At 34.8% G+C, this 21923-nt stretch overlaps 1 protein-coding gene across 4 annotated transcripts in view; it reads right to left on the reverse strand.

Annotated features, from left to right (window-relative positions):
• LOC308506784 (transcription elongation factor A protein 1) overlaps positions 1 to 21923 on the reverse strand; it is a 140465-nt gene that overhangs the window by 6986 nt on the left and 111556 nt on the right. For 3 of the 4 annotated variants that reach the window (XM_081070724.1, XM_081070723.1, XM_081070725.1), the window contains 6 exons: positions 17321 to 17426; positions 12030 to 12117; positions 6762 to 6907; positions 5441 to 5497; positions 3937 to 4091; positions 1691 to 1837 (listed from right to left, as the gene is read on the reverse strand). In XM_081070724.1, coding sequence (XP_080926850.1) covers positions 1691 to 1837; positions 3937 to 4091; positions 5441 to 5497; positions 6762 to 6907; positions 12030 to 12117; positions 17321 to 17426 — 699 coding nt within the window. The remainder of the gene's footprint in view (positions 1 to 1690; positions 1838 to 3936; positions 4092 to 5440; positions 5498 to 6761; positions 6908 to 12029; positions 12118 to 17320; positions 17427 to 21923) is intronic. The other variant, XM_081070726.1, reaches the window with a different exon arrangement.

The raw sequence follows: 21923 nt of genomic DNA on the forward strand, positions 1-21923 counted from the left end.
GAATCTTTTGCATTCTGGGAAAAATTCTGATCTCCTGGTAGGTACTTGTTAATCAAGAGTTACATTTAACTCTTTTATATCTGTTGTTTTGCCAACAAATTTGTAAGTTTTCTATCTAAAGACAGAATGTTTTGACTTTTAAGAAAATCATACCGACCACATCTCTAGATTAAGTTCTTTCTGTTAAAAGAAACATTTTCCATCATAGCTGTTTATAATCTGTTTTATAATGCTGTTTATAATTATATAAATACTGTATTATCACCTCTACTTTATATGTTTTAAAAAAGCTTTACCTTTTAGATACCTTTCTATTTACACTTAATATTTTTACTATGTGAAAGCATTTTTTAGGATAGAATTTTTATTGCTGAGATTTTTCTATTTTTCTACTGACTAAAATAAAATAATTCCAACTCTGAATTTTCTGAGACCACTTTCATATGCTGATATATTTTAGTAACCATCAGTAATATACTTCTACAAAATAAAATACTGAAACATCAGATACACAACTATAACTAATTGAACCATTTCATTTAGATTGGTTACAAAAGTATACTTGAAAATGGAGTGTTTTGCACCTTTAAAAAATAAAAAAGGCAGAAGCTTATATAATATGCTACCACATGTATTTAGAAAAATGCAAAAACAAAAAACATATTCACGTTTGCATGTATATACATTAAAACATGTAGACAGTGTGAGGGATATAAATGATGAACGTCTCAGAATTACCTTGTCTTGTGCACCTGAAACTTAAAAAAAAAAAAAAAAAATGTAGAAAATCACAGAACTAATAATCCTAGTTTACTTCCACAGAGGGGAAACCAGGTAGCTGCAAACAAAAGTGGGGGAGAACTTTCCACTCATAATCTTTTTTATCTTTTGGATTTTTAACCTTGAGAATACACTACTTATATTTTTTTTTTTTAAAAAGATTCCTCCCTATAATTTATACAGAGTTTAGCAATGTTATTTTTTTAAGTATTTAATTTTCTATCAAGCAGAAAATTGAATTCCCTAAATCTATTAACCTGAAACATAACAGTAAGTTATTCTTTCAGGGTAAAATTTTGATTTAGCAGATTACAGATCCAGCACAAAAACCTACTTGGCAAACAAAATTAATGACAGTCATAAAACACCATTTTCACATATGTACATACAATGAAAATAACTGTAACACGGCTCTTTTCAGTTGTTTAAGTATAAAAAGGAAAGTTAGCCACACTATAGATGAATATGTCATCAATATGTTGCAAAAATGGAATAAATATCTGGAAACCAATTAAAAGTACCCACAATCCATATAAGGGAGAACAAAGAACTTTTCTTAAATTATAAGAGCTGCCAAACAAAAATAATGATAGCCTATTTACATATGAGTGAGTACTAACCGATAATCAACTGTGTATTAACTCTTAGAGAAAGAACATGGCCATTTTATTAAATTCTGTAATATTTTATTTTATTTAATTGATATCAATTTCCATGAAAGTATAAATATATCAACTTATTTTCAATTAACTGGAATCTGTTGGTATTAAGAAAGCATTCTTACACTTAAGAAATCACCTCTCCTCTTGAAAACTATCAAGGTATACTGGTAATTATCTTTATTATTTGTTTTGAAACAGGATTTGCAAGCATTATTAATGTGAAAATAAGAATATAAACCACCACAAACCTGTGTGTAAGTACAGTTCTTCTTTTTACATTTGCCACATGTGAATAAGTCAGTCTGGGTTCCACCCGTCTTGGCCATCTGATGCTCTCTAATAGCTTCTTTGGTCAAGTTTTTCCGCATCTCTTTGAGCTCATCACTAGCCATTTCCTATTAAGAAGGTGGTTTAATACTCAGTTACAGGCATCTCCTGAATGCTTTTAATGCTCAATTAGCTTAATAAAAATAGAACCAAAACCAACTTTTAAAGTTTTAAAAGTGAAAAATTTTTTCCTCAATAAGTTACATGTGAAAACTGCATTTAATTACTGTTTAAAGGCTTATAAACAATGAGTAACTCTAATGTCCAGATTGTCCAGATTGTGATCTGTACCATTGCCCTCTGCCCCCACAAAAAACAAGGACAAGCTAGACTCATCTTCTTATGCCAGAAAGCACAGAAGATACCAGACTTTTAAGTCAAATGGACAGAAGAGCTAAAATGAAGGAGCTCCCATTGGCCAAACATAGGCCAATTTCTTCAGCCATAAAAATAAATTACTATAAAGAACCAATCACCCACTGGATAAATAAAAAGTCACAAGCCAATTATGATACTTTAAAAAAGGAGAGCACACACACACATACAAAACAGCAACAAAAGCCCCCACTGGCAGTTCCTAAGGCACCAACTCCTCATTCTGATAACTGTTAACTAAAGGGACAGAATTATACATTTACCCTCTCTTTCCTATTCAAACCAACCAGGGTAACCAAGAGCCCAAGTTTATAAGGGAAAGTGCTTCTTTATCAAAGAAATCTAGCTAATAAATGTGAAAGGAATGACAGAATTTTAGAAATCACTATTTTGCAATTCCTAATAAAACAACCAATTCAGATAAGGATCATCGGTAAATGAACACATTAGATGAAAGGGCAATGAGAACTTTACAATGGAGGCATCAGACTGTCAGTACTCAAACCCATTTGATCAACCTCAGTATGCTAAGAGTAGAGCAACAAGACATTATGTGTTCCTGATGTGATACAACGTGAAGTTAAAAGCACCAAGTATTTATACAGAAAAAAAAAAAGTTGATCTCGTATGCAATCAAGCCTATAGAACTAGCTTCCAGTTTACAGAAAATGAGACAGAAAAGTTTAATAAAATCATGAGGAAGAAACAGACATTTCATGCTGTGGTTTATAGAAGAAATAAATTGATTTATTCAACAGGTCAATGTCATGAAGAAAAAAAAGCAGAAGCAGGGGTAGGGGAAATTAGATTTTTATATAGACACACCCACACAATTTTAAAAGACTGAACTAAAAGTAATGTGTATACTTTGGATCCTGATACAAAGGAAATGTACAACCAAGAAAACAATGAGTATGAACTAGCTATTAGATAATATCAAGAAATTATTGATACCTTTGCTGAATATGGTGACAATGTCGTTATGTAAGAAAAATATATTTTTAAAGATACTCCTCAAGTATGTAGAGGTAAAAGAACAGAATGTCTGAGATTTGCTTGAATGAAAATAATTCAGGAGAAAAGAAAGAAAACGAGAAAAGGGATAGATGAAAAGGGTGACATTCTTGAAAATACTTGAAGCTTGGATGACAGATATATGGGATTTCATTATACTATGTTCTCTACCTGGTGATAGTTTTAAATTATTTTAATGAGTTTTTTTAAATGAATTTTAAAAATATAGCAATTTTTGTTTGCTATATAGAAAGACGATTCACTCTCTTGTATGCTTAAGAAAAAAGTAAAATTATAGGCACATTACACTATTATCTATAAACAGCTATGTCTATAAATAGCTATGAATTTCATTTTTCCCACCATTCCTTATACAAATCTAAGGAATAGTCAATAAGATGTGACCAGTTTTGTAGGGTTTAACCATGAAAGAGCTTAGAGATTTCAAAGTCTGTTTGCAATTAGAAATTCAACTCTTTGATGCTACACAAATCCACAATAAGTTAAAACACTTGTCTTCAGACAGAGATTTAAGGCAATCACCCAAAAAAATCATGGTACAGCTGTAAACACCCAAAAGTCATTGTACAGTTAAGGAAGGGACAAAGTATTAATGTAAATGGATTCAATAGCCTTAAGTATCTGTCTGGTGTATTGAACATATAAATACATAAAAATAGCTAAGACTTATCACATATGTAGTATTTATATAGTACTTTATGATTTAAACAGGCTTTATACTTGACATCATGGAAACATTATATTCAGATATACTCACCTCTGCTGTCATTCTAGCAAATAAGTCAGGAGGAATATTCCCACACAGTACATTTTTCCTTAAATTTGGATTCTTTGCATCCTTAAGATTTGATATTCTACTTCGTACTCTATTTTTGTATTTCATGTCTGTATTCCTTATTTCTTGATATATAGGTATAGGCCATTAAGGAAAAAATATTAAATTTTAAAGGTAAGATCATTTTTTCTTATTCTCCCAAAAAAAGAATTCCTGACATTTCTAAGCAGTTCACAAACACAGTTTCATATTTAGATTGTTTGACATATGTCATCCATTCCTGACATTTCTAAGGAAAAAAGGTTAAATTTAAAAGATAAGATCATTTTTTCCTATTCTTCCAAAAAAAGAATTCCTGACATTTCTTAAGCAGTTCACAAACACAGTTTCAAATTTAGATTGTTAACAAGGCACTGTTTCTAACCGATTCCTTGATCTGTAACTGGCAAATACTTCTAGGCTGTGAATGAGCAATGCTTTCTTCTCAATATTTAATGCCGGAAGCATACAAATTAACAGGGTTTCAAAAAGTAACTCAGGTACTTAGTGAGAAAAGTTTTTAAAAAGAGCTTGAACTTATACAAGCCTTAACTTGCCCTAACCTGAATTCTAACAAGGATCCTAAAAGTCTCAATGACTACACAGTTCCATTGAGGACCTTATGAGAAGAGACCATTGATGGTGGCCCTAAACATTTATTTCCTCCCTTGGCTCAGCAAGAAGCTAGTTTAGCAGATTCTTCTCAAAAGAATAGGCCATAGCAGAGGCTAAGCCCATGAGGAGGTCTCTAACAAGGCTATTTCCTCAACCAGGAAAGTCCCCCATCACACTGTCACCTAGATGTCACCTAGATGCTCCCCATACCTACAAGTAGGGCCCCTTTCCCAGAACCCTTTGCATGGTGCCCAGCATAAACACACTTCCCTCCGAAATAATGACCTCAGGGGATTATGTATATTTGTGAACTTCCCCCAAATGTGAAACCGTACTTCACTCTTACTAGTGTCTGTGTTTTCCACAGCCTTTTGCACAACTTGAATCAAAACGATTTATTCTCAATTTGCAAGGCAGAAAAATAAAAATACTATCAACACTATGTGCTTTACTTTTGAATGACAGGAACAAAAAGAATAAAATGACATGGATGGTACCCTCCTTTGCTATCAAAACAATAGAATCAAGATGGAAACTGAATGCAATAAAAATAAAAAATCCTGTACATGAGGGGTGGCCAGTTAGCTCAGTTGATTAGAGTGCGGTGCTCTTAACAACAAGGTTGCTGGTTCGATCCCCACATGGGCCACTGTGAGCTGCACCCTCCACAACTAGATTGAAACAACTATTTGACTTGGAGCTGATGAGTCCTGGAAAAAACACACTTAAAATAAATACAAGCTTTTTAAAAAAAATTCTATACATGAAGAAAAATTTGTAATTAATCTAGCAAATTACTTAAAACAATCATGCACATACACACAAAGGATATCTTCCTCAATCTGAGATCCTAATTCTTCCTCATCAGCTCCAATGGCGATGTAGTCATCTAAACATAGGCACAAAGTATTACCAAGAATAAGTGATTTGTAACATATTAAACGAAAATTTCAACACAGAGTAAATTAAACTGCATTAGTGTTTCTTCAACTCCATTTGCCATCTATAAGGAATCTATTTCAGTTTCATTAGAATCTGGTCTCTCTACTCCCCACCGGCCTCCTCCTCTGCATTCACCTAATGTCCACAGTGCTCTGCAATGATGACTCCTATCCCTCAAGAGTGGGGAGGTAAGTAATCTAGCAGTAATTCCTCACTTCACAACTCCATAAAGTCTGGCTGCTCCAGCAGAGAGTAGAGAAAGTGATAGAAAGAACTGTCTTGTCTCCTGTGACTCAGGCTTCAACGCAAAGAAACCATTCGTCTCATATCTGCAAATCACATATAGGACACACTAAGAAGACTCCTATGCAAATATTCGAAAGGATAGGAGGAAATACAAAGAAACTAGGAAGAAATTATATATATATATGATAGTAAGGGAATCAAAGTAGAAAGTGCAGAATAAGGAGTAAAATAGGTTACACTAACCATGGTTCAGTATAATAGAAAAAAGATGAATTTTGTATTTAAGATGAGAAATATTCTTTATATGATACTTTAAAGACAAATTTTTACATACGAATAGATACCTTCAAATTAAAACTCATATATATTTATGTGTATATATATATACATATATATATATATATATATATATATATATATATATATAGGTTGGTCCAAAGTAATTGCGGTTTTTGCAATTATTTTTAACTTAAACTGCAATTACTTGTGCACCAACCTAACATATATATATATAAATATATATACTAAATAAACATATATATATATAAATATATCTACTTAAAAAAAGTATAAGATGGAATTATGAATACAAAACTTGCATATTATATGTCATATTAACATTTAACAATGGGACCCAAATACAGTATTAACCTGGTTGGGGGGGGGAGCAGAATAATTAGTTTGTATACTAAATGTGGAGGGAAAAGAAGCTGTGGAAAAAGTCTAAATGATTATGAAACACACACATAGTACAAGGAATCTTTTCTTGCAATGACAAAGTAACAGGCAGAGGCTCCAGGATGCCTGTAGCCCCCCTATTAGCAACAACTCTTCCTGGAGTTCAGCAGTGGAGGCAGTTACCCACAGGATGCCGCTGGTAAAACAGAAATATGGAGGAGCACATGGCATTGGTGGGGGCTGGCAATCAAAGGACTCAGCGCTGAAAAAACATACACGAAACTTACCTCCTGTTCGAAGAGCAGCAGCAAGCATCTCCCTACACTTTAACCGTACAGAATCAGATGTGCTTGGTGCTCGAGGAAAAGATGACACGTAAGTATCTCGAGCATTTGTCTCATCCTTTCTGCTGCTTACGTTGCCACTGGAGCTACTAAAATAAACACACACACACGCACGCACACAAACACACACACACACCACACCAAAATGAAATCAGGAAAAACTCAAAGTAATATCATTACAATCACTGTCTAAAAACATAATTTTTTGGCCTAAATAAATGACAGTATTTCAGTGACATTAAAAATTTTTGCGTGCATATAGATTAAAAAGAAGTTAAAAATTTTAGTAAAGAGACAAGTGTCATGTCTTTTTTTTAACTACCTAAACATGTTACCTTGATTCTCCTTTTAAACATTAAACAATATTTTTAATAGAGAAAATACACATTACATTTCAATACAATAACTGAAAAGCAAAGATCTTGGTTATGAAGAGAGGAGTGAGGAGATGGCACCAAGGGATATGACAGCTCTGAATCAAAAACAGAGAGAGAGAAAAAATGTCTGAAAAAACCTATTCCAATTAGGCAACCAATGAGTTTTACATTTAAAACACCGCCTTCAGGATAAAAATCATGTGTAGTGAGAAGTGAGCTGTGAGAATATAAAAATGTCTCTTAATTTCTCCCCAGAAACATCCAGTCAATCAGGACCATTTAATAATTTTCCAGTCAATGTAATCGTTTCAACTGCTTCTGATTAACATATTATATTAGATTTTCATCAAAATACTTTTCTGATGGGTTTCAGTTAACTCTGGTCACATTAGTGATAGTTGCCATAAACCTTTCCAAAGACTAAATCATTCATCCCCCATAGATCTAACTTGCTGTACTGCTACAAGGCGAGATACCTCCTTGCCGTTTCTCCAACATACAACCCATTGTCAAACTTCACAAAGAGGTCACTGTGGGGAAAACGGACATTCTGCATACCTTCTAAGTTTAGTCATTTCCTTCCTGAAGCCGTCTCTGATTTCCCTTCCGTACTCTCAAAGTACTGTCTGCACACAGGTTTGTATTATGGTGACTTTTTATATATTCTCCCCTGCCAGACTGGGCTTTTCAAGAGCAAAGACTAAGACTTCCTCCTCTATGTATTCCTAGTACATAGTATGCTACCTTTCAGCGATAAATCAATGAACAAACCAACAATTCAAAGTCTCCCTTCTTAAATGCCTCAATTGTATGCTTTTGCATCTGTGTCTGTAGCAGTATGCTTAGCCTACCCACTGGAAACTGTCCTGGTGGACGATGGAGCCTTACCCTTACTAATTTCACTACTGCGGGCCCACTTTTTACATTCTGATGACTCCTTCCTAAGCATTTAATCACATTAGTTTCTCCTTAAATTCTTACACCCAATAATCTAAAAACATAATTTTACGTGTAAAACCCTTTTCAGCTATAAGTCACTTAGAGCTAAACTTGTGTCTCCTTTAGATGATACCTCAGACTTTTTTCTTAAAATTTCCTTCACAGAGAGAAAGAGAGGAAGTTTTCCACCTTACCACTTGATCAGACTTCATCCATAAGAATTCTATGCTTTTGTATACCGGCTCTATCCCTAAACTTAGATTACGTAAAACTGATAAAAATATACTAAAAACTTACTCCTCCTTTAACATCTATTTAAAATATTTGTCTATATTTTTATATTTTATATTCAATGCATTAAATCAGTGACTCTGAATGTCACCAGGTTAGACAATTAGAAGCTTATATCCAAAATTCAAATTATGGGCTGTATTTTTCAAAGCTATCAATGTCATGAAGGACAATCACACACTGAAGAATTACTCCAGATTAAAGGAAATTAGATATACTAACTAAATGGAAAGTGTGACCTTCAATGATATTTAGGAAAAATCTTTTCCCCTTGCAGTACAAGCCACTGGAACAATTGTTGAAATATGAATAAGGTCTGTGGATTAGAAAACAGGTATTGTATCAATGTTAATTTCTGGATATTAATAGCTTTATTGTGGTTATACGTGAGAAAATGACCTTGTTCTTAGAAAATACACATTGCTACATTGCTATATTTAGGGGCATAAAAGGCCTACCTGCAAATGACTCTTATTTGATTCAGAATAATGTGTGTGTGTGTGTACAAGGTCTGACAGTTAAGTTCGCGAACTTGTTAAAAGGATGTTGCTGTGTGGAGGTTCCTCAAAAAATTACGAATAGAATTGCCATATGACCCAGCAATCCCTCTCCTGGGTATCTACCCAAAGAATTTGAAATCATTTATACATAAAGACACGTGTGCTCCAATGTTCATTGCAACTTTGTTTACGGTGGCCAAGACATGGAAACAACCAAAATGTCCTTTGATAGATGAATGGATAAAGAAGTTGTGGTATATATACACAATGGAATACTATTCAGCGGTAAGAAAAGATGATACAGGAACATTTGTGACGACATGGATGGATCTTGAGAATATAATGCTAAGCGAAATAAGTCAGACAGAAAAAGCAGAGAACCCTATGATTTCACTGGTATGTGATATATAAACCAAAAACAACAAAAAAACAAGACAAACAAATGAGAAACAAAAACTCATAGACACAGACAATAGTTTAGTGGTCACCAGAGGGTAAGGGGGGTGGGGGGAGGGAGATGAAGGTAAGGGGGATCAAATATATGGTGATGGAAGAACTGACTCTGGGTGGTGAACACACAATGGGATTTATAGATGATGTAATACAGAATTGTACACCTGAAATTATGTAATTTCATTAACAATTGTCACCCCAATAAATTAAAAAAAAACAAAAAACAAAAACAAAAAACAAAGTTGAAAACACACATTCAAGATCTCACTCAAAAAAAGAAAAAAAGGATGTTGCTAACCTTTTTTGATAACAGAGGGATTATTCATTATGATTTTGTTAATTAGTGTCTTCTCTCTTTTTATCTTAGTGAGTCTAGCCAAGGGTTTGTCGATTTTGTTAATCTTTTCAAAGAACCAGCTTTTTGTCACATTAATTTTTTCTATTGTCTTTTTGTTCTCTATTTCATTTAGTTCTGCTCTGATTTTTGTTATTTCCTTTCTTCTGCTGACCTTGGGTTTCGCTTGTTCTTCTTTTTCTAGTTTTTTAAGGTGTAACATGAGGTTATTTATTTGGGATTTTTCTTGTTTCTTGAGATAGGCCTGTAATGATATAAATTTCCCTCTTAAAACTGCTTTCGCGGCATCCCAAAAATTTTGGTAGGATGTATTTTCATTGTCATTTGTTTCTATGTATCTTTTGAGCTCTCCTCTAATTTCTTCTTTGACCCAGTCGTTCTTTAAAAGTATGTTGTTTAGATTATTCATTATGAATTTGAACCAATCGGACAAACAGTTAACCAAGTTTATTATTTGGAAGTGCAGAAAAGGCTGTGTTAAAGAGTTAGACAACCTGAACTTTTCTCCAACAATCCATGACTCTTGCATCACAACAATGCACAAGTTCACAGGGCACTGGCTGTGAGGGAGTTTTTAGCCAGTAAACAAATAACTGTATTGGAACACCCTCCCTACTCACTACATGATTTGACTCCCAATGACTTCTTTCTTTACCCAAAGATATAGGAAATATTGAAAGAAACATTTTGATGACATTCAGGACATGAAGGGTAACATGACAACAGCTCTGATGGCCATTCTGAAAAGAGTTCCAAAATTGTTTTGAGGGTGGACTAGGTGCTGGCATCGGTGCATAGCTTCCCAAGGGGAGTACTTTGAAGATGACCGTAGTGATATTCAGTGTGTGTATATGAGATCTGACAATTAAGTTCACAACCTCATCCTAGAAAAAGTGCTACATACCTCATTACTGAGTATCTTCGGGTAAAGAAAGAAGTCATTGGGGGTCAGATCAGGTGAGTAGGGAGGGTGTTCTAATACAGTTATTTGTTTACTGGTTAAAAACTCCCTCACAGACAGTGCCCTGTGAACTGGTGCATTGTCGTGATGCAAGAACCATGGATTGTTGGCGAAAAGTTCAGGTTGTCTGACTTTTTCATACAGCCTTTTCAGTACTTCCAAATAGTAAACCTGGTTAACTGTTTGTCCAGTTGGTACAAATTCATAATGAATAATCCCTGATATCAAAAAAGGTTAGCAACATCCTTGCAACAAATTCATGAACTTAACCTCAATACATATTGGGGCAATTGAGAAGTTCTTTACAGTATTCTCACAATTTTCTAAAAGTCTAAAATTATCTCAAAATAGTTAGAAAAACTAAATAAATTTTATTAGTAACTGGCGTTTAACCCTACCTTTAGCTTACCTATTTTATCGTTAAGTTCAATTAGTACTAATATGTAAAATAACAGTGTATGGGATTTTTTTGTTGTTGTTACTAAAAAAATGAACAGTACATTATTTATTTGGGGAAAATATTGAGAAATAAATGAAGTTAAAATAAGTAGCCTAAAACTTGAGCATATCAGAATCATTTGAAGGGTTTGTTAAAAACGTTTCTAGGCTACACAACCAAATTCCTGATTCAGTAGTCTCAGGGCCACGAATTTGCTTTGCTAACAAGTTACCAGATTCCCTGCTCTTCCAGGGATCATACTTTGAGAACTATTGCTCTAAATCAATGTCAAGAGTTAAACTACAAGCTTCCCAAGAACAGAGGAACTGTATTTAATCTACTGGGCATATTGCCTTTTACATCAATGTGTTGCATATGGCACCGTCCACTATATGTAATAGGAAAGAATAAATGTAAAGGACTCATAAGATTTGAGAAACAATTTGAACCCTTTATTACTGAACTTCACAATTTAAGTTCTTATGACAAATAGCTAAATTGGGAAGAAAAATAAACATAAAAAGGAGAATTGAATCCAGGGCCAAAAAAAAAAAAAATCTTAAAAGAAATGTAGTAAATAGAAGATTAACCATTTGAATCCCTCATCAGTACCTTCATTGTCAATTCTAGTACATAATGCTATCCCAGAGATTCCATTCAATTAAACTCGATGAGTACAATGTAAATAATTTCTTCTATGTATGTAGTGTCTTCTAACTCTTAAATTTCCAGGCAGTCTTGTAAGAAACCTCAGAATATTTGGCTATATACATTACTAATTCCATTTGATTAGAAAATAGAAGAATACAGATATGGGATCATAAGACCATGGAAGAGATGAAGGTCAAGTAAAACTATGACTTTAAACGTAAATGAATTTCCATAAAGCAAAATACCTTTCTTCTCTTGCTTCAGGGCTATTCTGTGATGTAATTGCAATATCTTTTTTCTTTTCTTCAGGATCTTTATCAGTTGATGGTCCATCTGAAAATTTATGAAATCCCTAAGTTGTTAGCATTTGTTAAAAAAAAAAATACAAAACTGAATTACTGCATATTATCAAGCTATTTACGAAACAAAACAAAAAAAACCCCTAAAATCCTAAGTTTTCAACAAGTAAATAAAATGTATGCAAGCTACTCAAGTAATATGTAAAGTAATACACAGTGCACAAGCTGTAAGACTTAAGGAGGTGATCGGGGCAGCCGGTTGGCTCAGAGATTGGAGCGTGGTGTTCATAACACCAAGATTGCTGGTTCAGTTCCCACCTGGGCCAGTGAACTGCGCTCTCCACAACTAGATTGGAAGCAATGGCTTGAGCTTGGTACTGAGCCATCGGTGGGAGGCTGGTTGGCTGAGCGGTTGGAGTGCAGTGCTCGTAACACCAAGGTCACCAGTTCGATTCCCACATGGGCCAGTGAGCTGTGCCCTCCATAACTAGATTGAAAATGACTTGACCTGGAGCTGAGCTGTGCCCTCCAAAACTAGACTGAAAAAAACAACTACGAGTTGACTTGGAGCTGAGCTGCGCCCCGCCCACAACTAGATTGAAAAAAAAAACAATGACTTAACATGGAGCTGATGGGTCCTAGAAAGGCATACTGCTGCCCAATATTCCCCAATAAAAATTAAAGGAAAAAAAAAGACTTAAGGAGGTGCGCAATTAGATTTTGGGAAATAAAGCATGTAAAATAGACTGGGCCAGTGCAATAATATTTAAGCACTGAAAAGAAGTATTTATGTTTAAATCAAAACAGCCTTGAAGCTGGGTTCAGAAAATGTTTGGATCTAGCACATAAATTTTGATCCCTACCTAAGTAATAAGAGCTACATAAATAATTCAATTCACCACATCCCTATGTATAGAATACAGAGGAACATATATTCAACTGTGTATTATGACTACCTAGGCAACTTTTAAGCATACCCTCAGCTCAAGTTCCCATCCTGAGCTATTCAACCCAAATCTCTGGCAGGTGAGGAATGAGTATCACGGATACTTTTAAGTTCCTCAAATGACTCTAATATGCTATTCTGGATGAGAATAACTGACAGCTCGGTCCAAATCACAATTCTAGAACTTATCTCATAAAGCTCAGGGTCAGCAAACCTGAAATACAATTCAAGTGCACTACCATATAGCATCAAGTGTATGCTTTAGTTTTCACATACTCACTTTACTGCCCCTTGTTATTCTCTATAATTCACCTAGAAGGCCCCAAAACCTAAATGTACTACAGTATTGTGAGGTAGAAAACAAAGATTAATAATGACATTAAAGAATATAGCAAAGACTAAGAAATATTCCAAAAGTAAAAGGGCAGAAAGCAATACTATCTAATAAGGATCCAATGCTGTACAGAACAGTAAAACTGATGTAATCCCTCAGAAAGCAGAGCAATAAGTATGAACAACCTTAAAAACAGTCCTACTATCTATCTGAATACATTGTGGGCAACACAGCAGAGCCAGAGGCAACCGGATCCCCGCCTGACTTCTTTCCCCCAATTCAACTGTGCTTACAGTTCTTAATCTCTGTGTCTCAATTTCCTTGTCATAAAATGAGGATGATAATAGCACCTAGCACACTGGATTGTTGGGAGGATTAAATGCATTAATACAGGTCAATGTTGGGGGCGGCTGGATGGTTCAGTTGGTTAGAGCCCAAGCTCTCAGCAACAAGGTTGCAGATTCAATTCCCACATGAGATGGTGGGCTGCGCCCCCTGCAACTAAAGATTTGAAAACAGTGACTGGACTTGGAGCTGAGCTGCGCCCTCCACAATTACCGTGTTTCCCCGAAAATAAGACCTAGCCGCATCAGCTCTAATGCATCTTTTGGAGCAAAAAAATTAATATAAGACCCAGTTTTACATTATATTATACTATACAAGACCCGGGTCTTATACTAATTTTTGCTCCAAAAGACACATTAGAGCTGATGGTCCGGCTAGGTCTTATTTTTGGGAAAACGGTAAACTGAAGGACAACGACTTGGAGCTGATGGGCCCTGGAGAAGAAACACACTGTTCCCCAATATAAAAAATTAAAAAAAAATAATACTGGTCAATGTTTGGCACCTCTTAATTATTCAAAACTGTGCTACCTAGTAGTAGTAGTAGTAAATCTGCTAGAAATCTAGCTAACAATCTAAAGAAAAAGCGTTAGTCAGAAAGATGTTTGTAATAGCCATAAAAACAACAAATCTAACCTGCAAGTGATTAAATTATGGTATAGTCACCCAACAGATTATTTTGAAGCCTATAAAAATGAATTGTGATGATGATGTAAAAGCAACAAAAAAAAACACCCCCGGGGTGCCAAAAAAATGTATACAAGTGGAACTTTGGTCAACGTTGCTCAAGCAGTTCGCCATAATCAGAAGTGTCTGTACGCTGATGGTAACCATTTTGAGCACTTCTTGTAATTGCAGAAGTCAAACATGACTTGTATTCATCTTTTGTTATCAGTGTATATTGAGTATTACAATTTTAATAGTTTTTTCCTTTCTTAAAATGTGTATACATTGTTTTGGCACCCTCTGTATATAAATACATATATATACATATATATATATAGACACACACATATACATATAAATAACATAAGTAAAATTATAGTGATAGCAAAATCCACATACCAGGGGAAAAAATGAAAAGAAATGCAACAAAATATTAACTGATGGTTACATTTAGATAAATTTAAGGATGATTTTTTTTTTTCCCTTCTCCAACTGCCCAAATTTTGTTTAATAAACATGTAAATCTTTTAATGTAAATAAAAAAGTTTTTAAAGGAGAACTTGTACTGGACTTACATACTTCCAATAAGTATAAGAGAATAAAACTTTTTTAAATTTAAGATTAAATGAGCATAAGTGTAATGTCTACGCTTTTCTCCCTCACAATGTAAACCATCTTTCCAGAAATAAAAATGCATGCATGTGGTTCTCAATTTTCTATGACTAATCATAATTACCTTAGAATATGGAATTCGATTTAAAATTTAAATTAACTACAAATAGTTTCACTATGTCTTTGAAGACTAGACTTTTTTAAAAAGCTTTTTATTTTGAAATAATTTGAAACCCGCACAAATGTTGTAAGAACAGTACAAAGAACTTTATTCAGAGTCCCAAGTTGTTAATGTTTTGGCACACTTCCTTCCTCATTCATTCATTCGTTCTTCCTTATACATACATACAGAGGGTGCCAAAAAAATGTATACACATTTTAAGAAAGGAACAAACTGTATTAAAATTGTAATACTCAATACATACCAATAACAAAAGATGAATACAAGTCACGTTTGATTTCTGCAATTACAAGAGGGGCTCAGCATGCAGACACTTCTGATTATGGCGAACTACTGCTTGAACAACGTTAACCAAAGTATCTACTTTTATAGCTGCACATGCCATTTCAATTTCCTCACACAGTACCAAGCGTCTCAAACTTATCACGAATGCGTGCAATTGTTAGGCGTGTTAGAGGTTCTGTTGCATACTCACGCCTCCATTGTCCTTCTACTTCCACAACATTCTCAAATTTCAAATACCACTTCAAAATTGTCTTGCACTCCTTGAACAACTGTGCTTCTGCCATTTTCTTTGACTGTCCTGCCTGTCTCATGGTGACCCTAGGATTCATTTGATTAATGCCATCTTTTGAGTGAACATCATACTACACATTGCTACTGTAATTCAATTCTACTTCGAAAAGTACTACATAGAAAACATCTCTTAAAATGTGTACATATTTTTTTGGCACCCCCAGTATATGTGTGTTGTATGTACACTCACACACCATCATGTGCACACATATTTCTTTCGAACCATTTGAAAGTAGCAGATGTCATGCTCCCTAAATACTTCACTGGATAGTCCCTAAGAATAAAGAAATTCATTTATATAACAGCAGTAATTTATAAGTAAATTTAACGGCGATACAATATTGTTTACTTACCTAGAGGCCTTATACAAATTCTGCCAATTATTCCAATAATGAATCTTTACAGTAATTTTTTTTCTGGTACAGAATCCAATACAGGATCACATATTACATTTAGTTCTCTTAAGACTAGACTGTTAAAATTTTATAGGCTTTATAATTTTTAGTTTTTAGTTTCCAAGCTCTTATAACAGGTTTCTTTTTTTATTATTACTATTGTTGTCTTTGAAATTTTAAAAGGTTCACTTTTTGTACTTTTCTCTTCTATATGATTAAAGAAATGGCTGATTTCAGGACCGGGGCAGGAAAGATGGATGAGCCCAATACATTTTATGGTACCAGAATGTAAGAGATTTAAAAATAAAATTGAAGGAGGCTTGTCAAAGGAATAAAGAAGCCAGTTTGCAGAGGTGCCTGCTGGTCAAATCTAGGACAATGTAAGTGTCAAAATAAATATGAATAATGGATTATAATCCATTGTATAGAATAGGAATCTGCACTAATGATAGATACATAAATAACTAGGAGGTAACAGTAAAGTTTTTTCTTATAACTGAATGATTTATAAATATTGAAGTGAAAGAGTTAGAAAATCACTATTTTGCAATTATCGCTGAAAAGAGTTGTTTGGGCAAGACTCTGGATACTAAATAACGGGGGCAGGGGGGTGGGGAGGTCTGATGAGAAACAATATTGTTTCAAGACCTTAAAGTATCTTCCACAGAATGCCTATTAGATACAAGAAAAAAAATAATAAGCTATACAGTGTACACTTTGACTGAACTATCAAAACTAATATCATCCATGCCTCTGGATGTGAAACCCTGAGGACACAACACACTTACGCAGTATTCTAACTGTGGATGCACAGCATGATAGAATCATGAGAAAACAGCAGATAAGCCCCCAAAAATGATACATGTTAGTTTTTTATATTATTTTTGCAAGTTTTCTGTTAGAAAATTATTCTAAAATCCTTTTCGAAAAGTATGACAACCTTCCCTTTGGGGGAAAATTTTTCTTAAAGAGAGAATACAGTAATAAGTATGGAAAGACATGAAAGTTAAATTTGACTAGCTTAGAAAAGCAAAACCCTCAAAGCGGTCAAACTAACACCCCTCACTCTTCTTATAAGGCATTGATTTTCATATATCTATAGTCATAAAGGAAAAAATGCAACAACCAAATGTGTGAATAAACCAGAACATCATAAATATATATAAGGGAAGATCAATTATACCTAATAACTTTTTCCAGGATTTGATGAGAGACTTTGCTAAAGATGTAACTTCTTCATCTGTACTCTGCTTGCGAATAGCATTTACTGACATTCCGATTCTTGTAGACTGCAAGGCAACAACAAAAAAATTTGTAGAAACAATTTTATTTCAGACAATTTAGTGTATCATTTTCTTCATTCCCAGATTCCTATTTCCATTTTAGAATAGAAAAGAACTTCAATTATTTGAATTCTTACAACAGTATACTACAGACTTAAAATACATATATCTTCAGATCAAACACAGGACTCATTCACTGAGATCTGCAAGCATATAACTCGCTACAGTAATAAGTCTGGTTAAACAGTAAAATGAAATTGGTCTTTCCATAAGAAAGAAGCAAGAATAAAATATAAAAAGTTTGTATTTATATATAAAATAGGCTGAAGCAATCAGGACTAAGATATACCCTCCTGTGTATCTATACATTCTTCTACATAGGTTGCATCCTAGACCACCTGATACAATGAGAATACCCAAACAAATACCACTACCTACAAAGGCTTAAAATGCATTCTTTTGGGGCCTGAAACCAGCATATAATCACAGACATTAAAATGGACTTCACAGAATATAGATAATTTAACATGCGGTAATATTATGTGCCCAGGATTATGCTGGCAGCATCCATATTTGTTAATCTTCCTAACAACCCTTCAGAGTTAAGATCATTATCTCTATTTTTAAGATGAAGAGATTGGAAGTACCGATAAATGACTTCCCCAACGTTCACCATTATTAATAAGTAAAGCTGGGCTTTTAATCCAGGTCTGTCCACCCCCAAAGTCCATGCTCTTTCCAGCACATCAGTGGTTTTCAAATTGTGCTCAAAGAACACAAAAGCTATGACAGGCCAATTATGGGATGATAAATAAAAAAGGATAAATTATTTAGTAAGTTCAGGTTGTCAGTAGACAATCTTTCAAAACATATGGTCTATGGAAGGAAAAAAATAACAGAAGGAATTCTTAGTGGTGAAAAAAAGAAGGGAACCCTGCTGTAAATTTAAGGTAGAGGAATAAATGGGTATTTAAGGCTTCCTTTTAAATTATTCAATCTACTCAACAAAGAGATTCATGACAGAAGTTGTGCTCAAGAATTTAGAATAGGTGTTTAGTCAGTGCCCTGTGTTATATCCCTTGGAAAGCAGAGCAGGGCAGGAAACGTTCCATTACAGAATGATAATGGGGACTCTGCACATTTAAAGGCCCAAAATGCTTCGGAATTAATGTTTTGGTTTTTTCAATCCACAGAAAGTGACTTATTGCTTTTAGAAAATAAGATACACAGAACTTTTTTTAGTGAAGAAAATACTTCGAGAACTTGAGAACTTTTCTAAAACATTACTTTGTCAGCTGATGAAGTAGGCACTTCAATATAAAAACCTTTGCAGAGGCAAGTGCCTGGGCTGGATAGCAGAGCTCACAATTGTGTGGACCCAGAACTGTCCCACTGGAAGCAGCTAACTGCTCAGAAGCGGGGCTTGCACTTGCCGCTGGTATGCTGAGTGTCAGGTCTGCACAGCAGTGACTGACTGCAGCCCTCCTTCTTCTCAGCACTCACTCACAGCTCTTCTTTATCACCGTCTCCACAAACATACCGCCTAAAAGAAAATCTACTTTTGAAATGAGTGGAAGAAATAACCCGATTACTAATATACTTCTAAAGCTTGGGGTTGACAAGAATTAGGAAAACAAAATGGAATTTTTCAGAGGTGGTCAGAAGTGAATAAAGGCATAAGGAGAGCATGAACAAACTGTGCTCTAGGGTGATTGTTTTTCAATTATCACAGGATATTTTTATCACTAAAGAGTCAATGATTTCGTGCTTAGAACCTAAGAAACCCCATGAAAGAATATAGGCAGATATGGAGAATGCAGGCAGCAACTGTAATAAGCATACTTATCTAAGGAAGAGATTGTCCAGGTAAGAACAATAAGAAATGTGGCTGAAGAGGCAGGCGAAAAACAAAAATTTGAGGTAGGTGTTTTTTTCCTTTTAGGGGGTATCTTGGGAAGACTAGAAGAAAGTAGACAGAGGAAAGGACTATAAAGCTATTTTACTTGAATAACCTTGTCTAGAATTGCCTCTGAGAATTCCCTAGACTATGCATTTTTCCTAAAAACGGTAGGCTATGATTTATATACAAGATACATAAGTAGGCTATAAAAGTGTTTTGTGCTCAAGGAATTAGGAATTGTAGAGTTAAACAGGCTTCTTGACTGCACTAATAAAAGTTTGAGACAAACTATATATCATGAAATTCTAGAGAGAGAAAATGTGTCTTTGCCCATGGCTGGCCATCTGGCTTCTATAGAACACCAGGTATACAGTGAGAAAAACATTACCTTGGAAAGATGGAGAATGCATTAAGCAGACTTAGAGAGTCTGCTGCACATTGGTGGTAAAACAGAAAGGAGTAGAGAGGTCAAGAGACACTGTCAACATCACATGGAATAAGCAGATTGCTCTTCTCCAGGAAAAAAGAAAAATCATGCTGTGATCACTCATGAGTTTTTGCCACGATTATATGAAGAGAGCTATTAAATCTCAAGGAAAAAACATAAAACATTGTTAAAAAGAAATTAAAGAAGACCTAAATAAACGTAAAGGTATCCCTTATTAACAGACCAGGAGACTTAAATGTTAAGATTGCAATACCAATGAAATCAAACTACACAGTCAATGCAATCCCTATCAGAATACCAGCTGCCTTTTGTACAAAAATCGGGAAGATTATCCTAAAGTTCACATGGAAATGCAAGGGACTCAAAATAGCCAAAGCAATCTTGAAAAAGAACAAAGTTGGAGGACTCACAACTGCCAATTTCAAAACCTACAGCAAAGCTACAGTAATCAAGACAATGTGGTCCTACATAAGAAGTGACACGCAGATCAATGGAATAGAATTAAGAATCCAGAAATCAATCCCTACATTTTTCATTACTGATTTTCAAGGATATCAAGACAATTCATTGGAGAAATAATATTACAAGGTGGAACAAACAGATATCCATATGCAAAAGGATGAAGCTGCACCACTTTTTTAACACCACACACAAAAATTAACTCAAAATGAATCATAGATCTAAGTGTAAAAGCTATTAAGACTCTTAGAAGAAAACACAGGAATAAATTCATAACCTTGAATTAGACAATGGTTTCTTAGCTATGACACCTAAAGCACAAGCAACCAAAGAAAACAGATAATTTAGCCAAGGAAAACAGATAATTTAGACTACAACAAAATTTTTACTTTCGTGCTTCAAAGAACACCACTAAGAAAGTAAAATGAACCTAACAAATGGGAGATAATACTTGCAAATCCTGTATTTGATAAGGGACTCATATCTAGAATATATAAAGAACTATCACAGCTGAATAACAAAGACACATTACCCAAATTGAAAAATAGGCAAACGATCTGAATAAACATTTCTCCAAAGAAGATATACAAATGGTCAACAAATACATGAAAAGATGTTCAACATCACTAGTCATTAGGGAAATGGAAATCAACACCGCAATATTACTTCATACCCACTATGATGGTTATAATCAAAGACAGATAACAAGTGTTGACAAGAATGTGGAAAAACTGGAATCCTCATTCACTTGCTGTTGGGAATGTAAAATGGTACAGCCACTGGGAAAACAGTCTGCTGGTCCTCAAAAAGTTCGACATAAAGTTCCCATATGACTCAGCATTTCAACTTTTAGGTACTACGCTAAGTGAAACAAAAACATATGTTCACACACAAACTTGTACATGAAATGTGCACAGCAGCATGAGTCATAAGAGCCAAAAAAGTGGAAACAACCCAAATGTCCATCAACTGATAAATAAAATGTGGTATGTGATATATTCATACAATGGAAGATTTATTATTCAGCTATAAAAAGAAATGAAGTATTGATACATGCTACACCATGAATGAACACTAAAAAGATTATATCAGGCGGCTGGATGGCTCAAGTTGATTAGAGTGCGAGGTTTGAACAACAGGGTTGCCAGTTCGGTTCCAACATGGGCCAGTGAGCTGCACTCTCCAAAACGAGATTGAAGACAACTAGCCACCGCTGAGTTTCTGGAGGGGTGGCCGGATGGCTCAGTAGGTTAGAGCGTGAGCTCTCAACATCAAGGTTGCCGGTTCAATTCCCACATGGGATGGTGGGCTGCGCCCCGCTGCAACTAAAGATTGAAAACAGCGACTGGACTTGGAGCTGGGCTGCACTCTCCACAACTAGATTGAAGGGCAACGACTTGGGAGTTGATGGGCTCTGGAGAGGCACACTGTTCCCCAATGTTCCCCAATAAAGAAAAATTAAAAGAAAAAAAAGATTATACTAAGTAAAAGGCGGCAGACATAAAAGGTCACATATTGCATGATTCCATTTATATGAAATCTCCAGAATAGGCAAATCTACAGAGACAAAAAGGAGACTGATTAGTGCTTGCCTGGGGCAGAAGAAGAGGAGGCAATTTGGGGAGAAATGGGACCTGACTACTAAAAGGTACAGGGTTTCTTTTTTAGGTGACGAAAGTGTTCTAGAATTGATTGT

Source organism: Rhinolophus hipposideros, assembly GCF_964194185.1.
Source record: "Rhinolophus hipposideros genome assembly, chromosome: 13".
NCBI classification, from domain to species: domain Eukaryota; kingdom Metazoa; phylum Chordata; class Mammalia; order Chiroptera; family Rhinolophidae; genus Rhinolophus; species Rhinolophus hipposideros.